This window comes from Nanorana parkeri, unplaced genomic scaffold (genome assembly GCF_000935625.1).
Source record: "Nanorana parkeri isolate BGI_ZX_2015 unplaced genomic scaffold, ASM93562v1 scaffold843, whole genome shotgun sequence".
NCBI classification, from domain to species: domain Eukaryota; kingdom Metazoa; phylum Chordata; class Amphibia; order Anura; family Dicroglossidae; genus Nanorana; species Nanorana parkeri.
Genome location: NW_017307111.1, coordinates 120383 through 134453, shown reverse-complemented (window position 1 = coordinate 134453; position 14071 = coordinate 120383). Strand labels below are relative to the sequence as shown.

The 14071-nt window shown below is 39.2% G+C and overlaps 1 protein-coding gene across 1 annotated transcript in view; it reads right to left on the bottom strand.

Moving 5' to 3' along the window:
- The window catches only part of LOC108794372 (partitioning defective 3 homolog B-like), a 313176-nt gene that overhangs the window by 254950 nt on the left and 44155 nt on the right, over positions 1–14071 (bottom strand). Inside the window, exon 2 of the mRNA XM_018565402.1 lies at positions 3727–3828. Within this exon, the coding sequence (XP_018420904.1) occupies positions 3727–3828 (102 nt within the window). The remainder of the gene's footprint in view (positions 1–3726; positions 3829–14071) is intronic.

The window sequence follows — 14071 nt, the reverse complement described above, 5'->3', positions numbered from 1 at the left end:
AATAAGTAAAAATTGATTTTAAAAATACTATAGTGTTCTGGAAATCCATTATCAAGGTTGCACTTTATAATATAATAATATATATACACACACATACATACATACATACATACATACATACACATACAGGGGTGTGGAAATTTTTTACAAAAAACTACTCGTCCAAGGGCTAAAGCGGGGGCCAAATCTACTTGTCCTTCATGGCAATCTACTTGTCCTGATACAAAAAAAAAGGGATGCACCAATACCGGTTTTTCAGTATCTAGTACCGATGTTTTGCTTTCGGATCTCGCCGACACTGAATACTAATACCGGTGCTTCCGCTGACATAGAGCAGGCTTCCCTGGTAATCAGGAAGCCGGGCAGCGGGTAATGACATCCCGCCCGGTTTCCCGATTGCCACGGAAGCCTGCTCAATGTTGTTTGGCCTGCTTGATTGTGATTGGCCGGGAAATCTGCTTCCTGGCCAATCAGGAGGCCGGGCGGCGAGTAATGACCCGATTGACCGGGAAGCTGGTCAATCGGGTCAGATTAAACCTTTCCCTGCGATTGTTTTTTTTCTTTTCTGACATCGGGACCTGACCCCGGTTCGTTGTCACAGTCCGGCTCTAACTATGAGGATGAGTGGAAATCAATCACCTCAAAGTTCTCCTTTAAGCACTTACAAGATACATGGGCCTGTAGGAAAGACTACATATTGACATTTGTTAATATCAATTTTCAGAAATACTCAAAGGCTGCGTTATCCGCAGCAAATGACTAGCTGCAATGTACTGTAGAAAGCAACATTTTTTTATTGAAAGTATATAGAGAGCCAACATTTTGTTTCGTTTGAGACAAAGTAGAGAATTGCTGCTTGTGTCCTCGCTAGGGCCCCCCCCCCCCCCCCCCCTCTTTTTGTACTGGTGACCAATATCAACAGAACAGAAAGTCATAAAAATCCCAAATTTTACAGTTTTCACCACAAAAGGAGAAATCTTCCAATGCCTTTGGATAAACTTTAAAGTATCATACTTGTGAGCATATAACACTATCTGTAGAATTATGTATAAAGCTGGCCATACACCTTACAATTATCTGCAGATTTTCTGTGGTCAGATGGAAAAGGTGCAACAGATTCCTCCATCTACGCTAAACTGTGTGGATGGAGTAATCTCCACCTGGGCTAATCTGTTGCACTTTTTCCATCTGACCACAGAAAATCTGCAGATAATTGTAAGGTGTATGGGCACCTTAACAAATACTTTCCTTAACAACTGTGAGCATGTCTACAAAATTAATCTAATTTATGTGTTTATGTTACCTCTCACCTCCATAGAAAGTGAGTCGCATAGAATCAACACCTTAGAATGATTTTTAAGCTTATAGTGATATTAACCCCCTTTTTTTTTATTACTAGGAGACTGCATTTATATAGAAGTTGTTTCTGTTTTTAAATCCATTAGATCCTCATTTTCTAGTGGGTTCCTGCAGCGCTATAACCCCAAGCTAAGTGGCTGCTGTGGAGGCACTCGTGCATGCTCGTTCACGGCCAAGTCCGCAGTGGCTTGTTTCAGACACAGTATTTGCTTCTCCTAAACATTTAATCTTTGCAGTTGATGAAAATTGTTCTTGTGCGTCAGTTCTCATCAGCTCCTAAATCTCCAATGGCAACATTTCACAGGGTATCCTTGTGTTCACAACAGCAACATGTTAGATTTTTCCTCTTATTAAATAGCATGTTATACAAACCAACTCCCGGAAGTATTGGAGCTTAAAACTATTTTAAAAAGAGCACATCTGGTGCCTACCTCAAAACAAGTCTTAAAGTTGCCTCTCACAAAACCAGCTAGGCACTAAGAATTTACACTGAGGAGAATCCTCGGAAAGAAAAACATTTTTCTTTCATAATACATGTGCCAGCTTAAAATATTCTCATTAAATTTGTTAGCAGCAACGCAAGGAACCTGCCAATGCCAACCTGATTTTTAAAAGCGTTGGTTCCATGGCTGTCAACCTACTCTTAACCTTATTTCCAAGTGCGTCACAGCCCCGGAGCAAGCATGCTACTGCTGAGCTCTGAATGCTTTCCCATATATCTGATCTTGATCAGCAACTCACCAGGCATTGAAGCCACAGACCTGGACGCATCTTTCAAAGCCAAGTCTGGCTGCAGGTTCCTGCAGACTGTAGAGACTGAATGGCTCAGGCATACAATGACAGCTCAAAAAACCAAAGGGTAAGAAAAGGCAGAGGTAAGGGGTGATATTTACAAAGTTGCTTGCTGCCTCTGTACATCTAAATGCCAGAAAAACACAGTTGTATTTTTTAAGTGTCTCAGCAAATCCATTGCTGAAATATAAAAATGATACTTAATCATTCCACTAGGTGGCAACAAACAAGAGACACGGATTTGGTTTAACATCATAACTTGAACTTGAGATCACACTGTACCCAGTTTGTTTACATGTTATGAAAACCTAACATAAAAACTGACACTAGCAGCTGTGTGAACTTGTATCCAATTTGTCTAATAAATGATACATCCAAGTCATATGTTACAAACTTGCTTATCTATAGAAACTTGTCTTTCTTGAAAATGTTATTATCAGTCTATTAAATGCGAAACTGAAAAGCTGATGTGGCATTGTAAGAATTTATATTTTTCCCAATTTACCAACTAGCAATGAAGACAAAAAATAAATTAATGTACGCAGCTGGTTTAGAAACTTAAAGTGACATTAAAGGCAACTTTTGTTTCCCTCACCCCAACGTTAATTAAAGCACTTACCTTAAATTATGTCTCTTAATCTGATCATTTTCTTTCCTGAAGTTTTTAGCCTTCTCTCCAGCGCTGCGGTGGTTGTCCAATCCAGCGCCGACTCCTCTGGGCTTGCTGGCACTTCCTGTCCCACGGTGTCTGCATGCGGGTGCACGTGTCCATAGACTTACCTTGCATCCCTCCTCGCGTCCCGGCCGAAAATGTGAACTGCGCACGCACACCCCCCTAGATCCTTTGCGGCCGCCCGAGAGTTTTCACATTTTTGGATGGGAGCGCACGGGGAAGACACAGGTACATTTAAACCACTGTTAAAGCAGTTTTTTTTTTACTTTTTGCATATATCTAATGCAAAAAAAGCTGAGGGTTTAGTAACCCTTTAAGAAGAGAGATAGTATTATATTCTGAGTACCCGATGTGGTACAAGAATACAATGTTTTTCTCACTGTTCAATCATGAGAAAATTTCACTTTTCAAACACAGCAGGTTGTACATTGGGGAGAGGCCGTATGGATCTTGCTAATCAATGACAGACTGGTGTTCAATAGCAGTATCCTGCTTACTTAGGGGGAAGGACTTTGTGTATAATAAAACAGAATATCTATGCCTTGAAAATGTTTCCAGCTCACATACGTTTGGGACAATTACAATTTATTGTATGCACAATATTTATACAGTTATACGACCAAGGCAATGTTGGTAACTATTCCTTGGCCCTCAGCTTGAACAGATATTACACATTTACAGAGTAGATTTGGGCATAGAAACAGAGCTTTCTGTGCAATGATGTGGTCATTTGCATCCATTCCACAGTAAACCATGTTACAATAGATAACCCCAGGACTTTATAGTTATGTCACTGTTGTAAGCACCATTATTTTTCAAGGATGGGTTTCAAAGGCTTATAAAAAAAAATAAAAATTTAAATCAGCAAAATGTAATAAAACAGTTGTTAAATAATGTTCTACCTTGTCCTTGTCTTCAGCAACATCTGCTACAGTATCATCAGGGTCTAATATCCCTCCATCTTTGTATTCTAGATGATGGATCTTCACCCAATATCCTGGTTCCTTAAAAGAAAGAGAAAGCATGATCATACACAATGTCAAACTCCGACTGAAATATTAAACAAATGTCCTGTTTCTAGCAACTATGCTTTGATTTACCATAACACACATACGGTTAATTTGTCTGTTAAACCATTTGCATTAATTTGAAAATACCTTGAAGGATACAAACACGTAAATTGTTTATTCTATGACTATGTGTCTTGCATATTTTTATTTCATTTATTTACTTTTTTTTCCAGTTTTACTGAAGTATATGTTAAAAATTCACTGAAATGCCCACTTATTACTAGAAGAGAACTACATGAAAGAAAGATTTCCTCTATACAGGAAGTGTTTTCAAAAGCGTCTTATAGCAGAACTGTTTAAATCTTTTTAATCTATTAAAAAAATGTGTAAAAAAATAGGGCAAACAAGTGGCGACATGGAGAACAAAAATGTTTTCAGATACATATGGGAACTCCTTTTTAAAATAAACTGCACATGTAGGACTACTTATATATTTTTTGGAATTCACAAAAAAGAAATACATTTATACATAATATCTGTTATATAGATGGGTTTTGTGTGACTTTAGAGTAAGAGCTCTATTTTAAATGCTTTTAAATGTTTCCATTGGTGTTTAGTATTCAGGTTCTTGGACAAATTAAACTTTCATATATTTTTGATATATTGTTGTATTTATATTTGTACATCGTTTTTGATGATTGAGATAATGCCTATAATTGGATACACTGTGTATTCTACTATTAAAAAAAGAAATGTGTGATGTGTCATTGTTTAAAAGTCAGTTCTGCTATGCCACTTTGGTTACAAAGGTACAAGTTCTCAAGCTTTTACTAATAACTTGAGTTTTTATTGGTAACTATCAATTTTGTCTCAGTTTATCTCTAAAGCTGGGAGGGATGCTAATTGCCCGGTTTTATGATGATTGAGAGTCAGTAAAAAGTGTGTTGTGCTAGACTCCACTATATATCAACTATGAGAGACAAAATGAGAAAACAAATCCAGACAAAATCACATTGGCTGATTTGGAACGAAATTATTTGCAAATTATGGTGGAAAATAAGTATTTGGTCACCTACAAACAAGCAAGAGTTCTGGCTCTCACAGACCTGTACCTTCTTCTTTAAGAGGCTCCTCTGTCCTGCACTCATTACCTGTATCAATGGCACCTGTTTGAACTTGTTATCAGTATAAAAGACACCTGTCCACAACCTCAAACAGTCACACTCCAAACTCCACTATGGTGAAGACCAAAGAGCTGTCGAAGGACACCAGAAACAAAATTGTAGACCTGCACCAGGCTGGGAAGACTGAATCTGCAATAGGCAAGCAGCTTGGTGTGAACAAAATCAACTGTGGGAGCAATAATTAGAAAATGGAAGACATACAAGACCACTGATAATCTCCCTCGATTCCCTCGATTTGTTTTCTCATTTTGTCTCTCATAGTTGAGGTCTACCTATGATGCCAATTACAGGCCTCTCTCATCTTTTTAAGTGGGAGAACTTGCACAATTGGTGGCTGACTAAATACTTTTTTGCCCCACTGTATATTATAAATAACAAGACAGACTATTTGAAAATAAACATTTTATACAATACTTTAACATGGCAAAGAACAGAAACATGACTAAAAATGATATACAGTATGAATACAGTCTAATAATGGTCAGAAGCATATGGCAATAGACACTCTGTTTATCCTAATGACTAAATACTAATAGCCATTTCTCCTCCTATTAATGGATTATGTGTACAATCTAGCTGGAAGTATTTCTAGTCAGAGGAACTGTTGCCTTAAACCACTGTTGGCATAAAGTGCACTTCCATGACTCACACAGCAAACAAATCATTTTCATTCAGTAGTAGTAGTAGTCATACTTTTTTGTAGTTGGTTAGTTGTCAACATAACACAGGCACACTCTAATTCAGTGGAGCTAGTTAGCAATAGCCCTGATCTGGTATATCATACAGCTATTAAGAACTAGAAGCCTCTATGATCCAATGATGTTCTAACTAAAGTAATAATAAAAATCAAAAGGTTTTTAAGCTTTTTCATATGTTGATGATATCACAATGGATGCTGCTTCTTTAGGTTTAAAAGTTTCAAGTTCCTTCAGAATCAGCTGGTCTTCTGAGCACTGGCCCGGATATCCTGTTTTAGGGTGGCTCCTTTCTTTTGCAGGGTCTTATCGAGCCACCCTTGTGTGTACTAGTAAGCTTAGTGTTTCTTCATAAATACACAGGCAAAGCAAGCCACTCCCTTCCCCCCCTGCTTCCAACTCCTTCCTCCCTCCTTCTCTCTTCTCCAAGCTCGTAAATAGGCAGCTGCTGGAGACTGTACTCTGCCTTGTGATCTTGTACTGGACAGGAAGCTTAGACAAGAGGAGCTGAGAGTTGGAGCCCGCTGTTCAGAAACATTACAACTAAGTGCAAGGACAAACATTTAGAGAAACATTTTACTGGGCAATGTATATTTGTTTGTTCTGGATTCATTATTTAAAAAGTTTGAGAGTTTAATACTACTTTAATTCTATGTAATAAAACATGTATTTTGGTCAATCCAAAACTATCTGCACAGATCAAGTCAACAGACATACAATCATATCCTTTATCAACCTGTTTTTAGCTGGAATGGGCGACAGTCAACTCCATGTCTGTCATGTCTTAAACAGCATATCAAAGAAAGAGAATTCATGAACTCCATAGACCATAAAGTGTTAAATGACGCAGTGGACAGGCATCCACATTTTGAATGGCGATACTTTTTTAATTTATTAAATACATTCATTATAGCGCTGACAAATTACACAGCACTTTACATAGTGCACATTTATATCAGTTCCTGCCCTCAAGGAGCTTACAATCTAAAAAGGTACCTATCTCACAGGCATGCATAGGAGGGTCAATTTAGACAGGAGCCAATTAACCTTCCAGCATGCCTTCGGAGGGAGAATTTTAACAGTATTCTGCCTAGTTTTCTTCTAGCCATGGTTTCCCTGAAAATAATCATTTTGCCAACTGATCAATTGAGTCATTCAAAAGGACCAAGTGCAAGGTGTACCAATGGCCCCTCCAAACAGAAAGACCTCATGTCTCCTGGGTGACCCATCTAGATCCAACTGAGATCCTATTTTTAACACTGCAATGGGTTATGAGGTGAGAATCCTACTACTAATTGTAATTAAATTGTGTTTACATTAACATATATGTATGCAACTGCAGGCAGAGTATAATACAAAAAAAACACTAATAAAAAATAGAGGTAACTGACAACAGCACATGATGCACAGTTTTGTTTAATTTATTAATGAAAATTCCCCAAAAAATAGAGACTTCCTATTCTACTTTTGCCTTTTTGGGTAGCAACATGAAGGGTTCCCACCACCCACAGTCATTTAAAAGGATAAATAATGTCATATACAAAAGGGAGAACATGAAATATACATTCAGTTTTATAAAATCACTGGATCGACAAATTAAAGTAGTGATAAAAAATTATACAGTATAACAGATTGCAAACAACTAAACTGATTTAGTCAAATACATTTTTCCAAGGGAAACATCTTAACTGCAGTGTGAAGCTGCCAAGAGTGAATAAAGTTGCACAACTGTGTGGTCCACAGGAATGTACACTAACCCGCCAAGGAAGAAAAAAGTAAATAAAAATGAAAAAACAAATATTTCTTTTCAGCATAAAAACGGCAGTATGCAAAGTCCAAAGGACTAAACTGATCTGCTTTATTGACTGACATCTCACGCAATGTCCATGCATACGTCTTAACATTAACAGTATGGATGCATTTATGTCCTAATTTGGGAGATAATCAAACCATTTTTCCCTCCCTGTGTTTAACTTAAGGACAAAAGGTAAGAAAACCCTTCTGGTAGACTAGTTTTCCATTATTTGACACTAGTGTCTATATAATATATATATAAAATGTATCATATATATGTAACATCATTATGAGATGCAATCAGGCAAATGACCCGCCAACTATGTAACACAGTAAACTCTAGAGATTAGTCTGGCAACGCTTACTTTACAAGACTACAAAAACGTTTATTACTGTAATCCTAGAATTAGAATAAACATATTAAGGTGGCCATACACCTTACAACCCTCGCAAGACAAAAGTTGTAAAGTAATTAAAAAAAACGTACGATCAGTCCATCTTGGTACTTGCGATCGGGCGCGCACTTGTACTTGGGCCTGAAAAAGTGGCATCGGGACATCCCTAATATATATATAACATTTTTACAAAGGGGGGTTCTTCCTAACATTCCCACCAGACCTAAAAGGTCTGATATGATTTAGGAGGGAGAACACACGCCGTTTTTTTTTTGTTTGTTTGTTTACATGTCATTTTTCATTCTGTTCACGACCTCTGAGGTAGCGAACAGAATGACCAAGTCAAATACTGCTCGGCAGCATTCGGCTATACATTCTCTGCTGTTCGGCCCCTATGAGAGTAGAGGTGAACAGCAGAGAATGAACTGCTGAATGTTCACCTTAGCCGATCCAGATGTTGCATCGGCTGCGGCAAACAGATTCTTTCCTTCGGTTCTGGCACACTTGCTGAGGCTGTTCGGCTGAACCAAAGCGAAGTGAAGCAGGCCAAATGCAGCTGATGTATGGCTAAAAAAAAGCTGTACAGGGATGCTTTGAATAGCCAAAGAGGCTTCAGCTACCTTCACTTCGGCTCAGTTATTCATTTGGCTGCATTCAGCAGATTAGTGAATAACCCCCCCTCCCCCCCTAGAATATGAATTCAAAGTTCAACTGAGTGCAAATTTAAACCCTGGGAGAAGAACATCTTTCAGATGGAGATACAATGTGCGTAAATTAATTAACGCACTGCAACATGAAGATGTGGACACTTCCATTGAGCAGAGTGGTGGTGACCAACTCATTATTGGAGGAATTCATCAAACTGGAGCAGACAGACTGTGGAGCAGTTGCCCATGGCAACCAATGAGCTTCTCTTTTCAGTTTGTTCAGTTAAGCTTTGAAAATGAAAGATAGATGCTGTCTGGTTGCCATGGGCAACTGCTCCAGCTGTGTGTTTTAAAAGAACATTAGAATGCATACAAAATGCAGAGGTGTGAATGCACGCTATGCAAGAAGCTCTATATTATATTCGTTCCTTGAATGACATGCACATTTGGCAAATTCCAGAATGCCACATGAAAATGTACATAAGAATGCAAATGCGAGGTAGATCTTATTTGGGTTGATGATGGTATATATTTTGATGCTATTTGTCAATTCGAGTGATTAGGAAACCTCATTCACTTGAGGTGTACTGTGGCAGATTTCCATATGCAATATGCAGACTAATGATTTTGCTAAACAGATATTGATGAAAATAATCATACATGCACCTTTTTGGACAACTGCTACATTTTTCTTACATGACATAATTCATGTTTACTTGCCGAAAAAATAATGACCCTCATAAGAGGAATCTGTAATTAATAACAAGTCGACATCTCCATGACTATGGATGGAAACATTCTTGAATCACTATCGGATTCTTCACCAATCCAGCTGCATCAGGTAAGCTCATGCATGGTTGATGCCCATTTATGCTGTCAAGCTTATGAATTTAAAACAGTGATTTGGTTATTCTATTTTAAATGTGGATATATTAAATGTTATTGTGAGCCATATTTATTGACAGCTGAGAAATAGATTCAAAATTAACTCAAGATAGGTATTAAAGACAAATATTACTGTGGCTGTGTATTTACTAATACATCATTAAGTGTATTTTGGTAATTGGTAGTGAAAGTACTTAAATTTGACCTGGTATCAGCCACTTGCAATCCTGTGCATAGCAGAGTTCAGACTAGGAAGGGGAAAAGCAATATTGGGAGCCAATGAGCTAACAAGGATATGCTGATATGAGAAGAGAGCAAAATGACAGATAGATGAACTCATCAGTCTGCTGCTTGTACTTTCATTGTCCATTTCCTGGTTGGGAGAGGGACAAGACCTTAAAGTGTAAGAAAAGAAAAATCAAGTCTCCTGTTCTGCCATACAAGGTTGGTCTGTGTGGCAGAGGTGCATACATCTCAGGACTGGATGGACAGAAATACATTACCTTGGTAAAAGAGCTCCTATGTATGTATTTCATGTGTGTGTTTTAGCAGTTTTCTTGGGGGTCAGCTTTTTCAACTAACAATTTATTATTATATTATGGTCTTCACAATTTTTAAAATTGCACGTTTAGAGTTTACTTTATGTATTATACATACACAAATGTTTTCAGTGGCATGATTAATTAAAAGGTTAATGCTCTTTTTTCAGAGCACATCACTACAATGCGGTGGTGTGAACTGAGCTAATTTAAAACAAAGCAAATGCCTTCTCTGTGCATTGGGCCAGCACAGCCCCAATGCCTCTGGTGTGAACAGGTCCTAAAGGCTCTAGCATGACAATCAATTGTGATGTACAAGCCTTATATAATAAATTAAACTTCCTTTACCTCCCCAGAGTGAGCCAAATCATTTTCAGCAGTAGAGGCAGTGCTGTTAATCCATTGACCTCCTTCCTTCTCGCTAAGCAGGCTGCAAAAAACCTGTGAAGCTCTTTTATACTAACCTACTTGGCTATTCATGTCCATCACCGTTGATGCTTCTGGAGGTCATGACAGTTGGATCCAGCACTGCAGTAGACCAGTCACATTTTCCTGATATAATTTCTACTCTGCAACCTTTAGAATCCTGAGAGGACCCTGCTGCTGGACAACCCAGCAACTAGTTCAGGTAGTGAAGGGGGGAATGAAAATCCTACTCTGCAATTTGTTCCTTTTATAAAAGACATTAGAATTATGTTTGTGGAACAAAGCATTTTTTAATGTGGCACTTCAAAAATAAACAAAACACAAATATAAATACAAACAAAGCAGAAAAATTAGATGAAAGAGTAATTTACTCCTAAAAACCACAAATGGTTTATTGCAAGATATTGCATCTTACTAGGCCTTAGATTCGGTAGCTGCAATAGTTTCCTATTTCCAGGATTTCTTTCACAAGGTGACCCTGACAATAATAGTATTTTTTCTTGCTACTGAGTTGCTACAGATGGGGGGTTTGACCACCGACAGGGGCCACCCCTGGGTTGGCTTGTGTTTTTTGTACGCCTGGCATCCTACTCCTGGCATGTACCAATATTACCCTATTGATCAAGTTATTATGATGGTTGTGTCCTTCAATGAATGGAAGTGAAATACACTTCCTGTCCTTGGGTGACAACTCTCACTCATTATACTATATGGAGAAACAGCTTTGTTACCCTAGGCTGCTCTCCTGATTAGGACTACAAACAACAATACGTCTCCTCATCTCCATTAAATGCTGCAATGATTACACTGGGAGAAGCGCACCCTTCCAGTGTAATCTGCAGGGCTAAGCTGTGAGTTTGACAGCTTGGTCCAACAGAGTTGAAGAAATGGCAGAGGCAAAATAGGTTCCAACAGCAGCTGCCCACAATCCCCTGGCAGTTTCCTCTCCAGCCTCTACCGCAGCACTTCCTCAAAGGGACAGTAATAGTGATCTAACACACCTGAGGACTTTCATTTTTTTTTATATAAAACATAATTTTTTTTCTCCACAACTATTTCTCTGCTTGCTCAGTAACAAGGTATGATTGCCATGAATCAACTTTAGCTAGAACAACAGACTAGGGGGCACTGAAAGAATGTGACAATGATTACCTGTCAAAGGAGACCTTCTTTCTTCATCAACCTTAACAGCCATTTTTGTATCAGCAAAACTGAAATATTATGCCATGAAATGTGGATACATACAGTGTACGGATCTGTTGACGTTTACTGTAATCATAAATATTCTTGGCTTGGGAATGTTCTATAATGAACCAGTAACCTTTTACTCAACCCTCTGACATTCATTACATCCCATGCAGCTTTTATAATTTACCTTATCGCACAAAGAAACCAGAGGAGTTAAGCAGCTGAATATAATGTACAAGTACCGTAAATAAGCAAGGAAAAGGAGTGTAGGAACAAAAAATTAGAAGTTAAATGCTTTGCGATGTATGTAATATGTTTAAAATTACACTTGACATTCATGAGTATAAGTACCTTATTGTGTTAACACAATAAGGTACTTAATAAGCAAAATCATGTGGCCTATGTTATGTTTAGAGTATTATTCTCTCTTTTGAAGCTTCTGAACAAAAAAAGTCCAAATTCTGCAAGGACATCAGTCCTTGCCGGACTTTGGCCACTACTAAGTAATGCCAAGTAATAGCTCTCCACAGGGACAAATGGAATACTTATCCTTTACAAAACAAAACAGTTCTGAAATGGATGTGTGTGTATACACACACACACACACACACACACACACACACAATATTTGAGCTAATACAGGACATACCTTTAAAAGGAGAACTATGAGATGAGTGACCGTGACAGGGGGAGGGGCTGGATTCCCCTCTCCCATCTGCCAGCGCTGACTGGCGGAACAGACGGGAGAGGGGGCGTGTACAGCTGGTAGGCAGAGCCAGCTGTCACTCAAGCAGCTGGGCAGATCCCGTTTTCCGAGTCGGGATCCGCTCCAGGTGCGGCGTCTCAGTATACCGCGAGCTGTAGCTCGCCGGTATACTGAGCTTAGGGTAACGGGAGGACGCTAGTTTGTGTCCTCCCGTTACCCTAAGGAGAACTATGGGGAAAAACACTGACCCCATAGTTCTGCTTTAATAAAAGATTTTCACAGCACTATGGGTTTACTAGAGAGAATGAGAGAATGTGCTGTCTCACCAAAATCTTGGATGGAGCAAAAAACACTGGAACATTTTACCTTGACCTATTGAGCTCTGTAATCAATGGAATTTTCTTCAACAGCTAGACAATACATGTACATAGAGATGCAATATATCATGTTTACCTAACTATAAAAAAAATTGTTTGTTTTTAAAATAAGACCTAGTGTCTTATTTCGTGCAAAAAAATAAATAAGACACTGTCTTATTTTCGGGGAAACACGGTTTATATACATATATACACACACACACACACACACACACACAAATATCAGGGCTTGAAAAATCCACTCGTCCGCTCCTCTGTGACGAGAGGACTGCGGAGCCCAACAAGCAGCTACCCGGCCAGCTGTTGTAATTGCATGGCCGGCCGGGAGCTTTACATTCAAGCGATCGAGCGTCTAGAGACGCCTGATCGCTTGTATTACCAGCACCTGTCACCGCCGTTGCCAGTCCCGAGATCCGATGTGCCGACCGGCACGGCTCTCTGACAGGAGATCAAAGGGAGCTCAGTACACGAACTCCCTTTTATCTACTCTCCAGTCCCGGAATGCAGGAAGTGATGTATATTACATAACTTCCTGCATTCAGTGTCACTTTCCAGCTACAGAAGCTGATGAAGCAGATCTCTGCTTCATCAGCCTCTCTGGGGGTCCCTAGGTGACATTAGGGGTCTTGGAGACCCCTGATGTCTTCATAAAAAGGACCTGTCATGTAAATTGGCTATCACATAGGGGGCTTTTTAGCAATACAAAAATTAAAAGGAGAACTATGGGGTCAGTGTTTTTCCCCATAGTTCTCCTTAGGGTAACGGGAGGACACAAACTAGCGTCCTCCCGTTACCCTAAGCTCAGAATACCGCGAGCTACAGCTCGCGGTATACTGAGACGCCGGAGCTTTAAATGGCCAATTTGGGGTATTATCGTTTTTTGAGGTTCCGCGCTCGCACGCAATTTTAAGGCTTGACATGTTTGGTGTCTTTTTACCCGACGTGACCCCGTCTTTTATATTTTACCAAAAAAATTGGGTAATAATAAATGTTTTATCATTTAATATAGGGGAAACTGTTTTTGTTTTTTAAATTTCCTTAATGTTTCCTTAATATAGTAAAAAATAAAACCCGCAGTGGTGATTAAATACCACCAAAAGAAAGCTCCACCTGTCCCCAAACAATGGTATAAAATTAATTTCAGTACAGCGTTGACGGAATAAAAGTCAGTCAAAATACTGCAGCGCTGAATACTGAAAAATGGCCTGGATGGGAAGGGGGTTTAACACCGCGGACTTCAACTGGTTAAAGGAGAACTATGGGGTCAGTGCTTTTCCCCCATAGTTCTCCTTAGGGTAACGGGAGGACACAAACTAGCGTCCTCCCATTACCCTAAGCTCAGTATACCGCGAGCTGCAGCTCGCGGTATACTGAGACGCCGCAGCTGGAGCGGATCCCGAC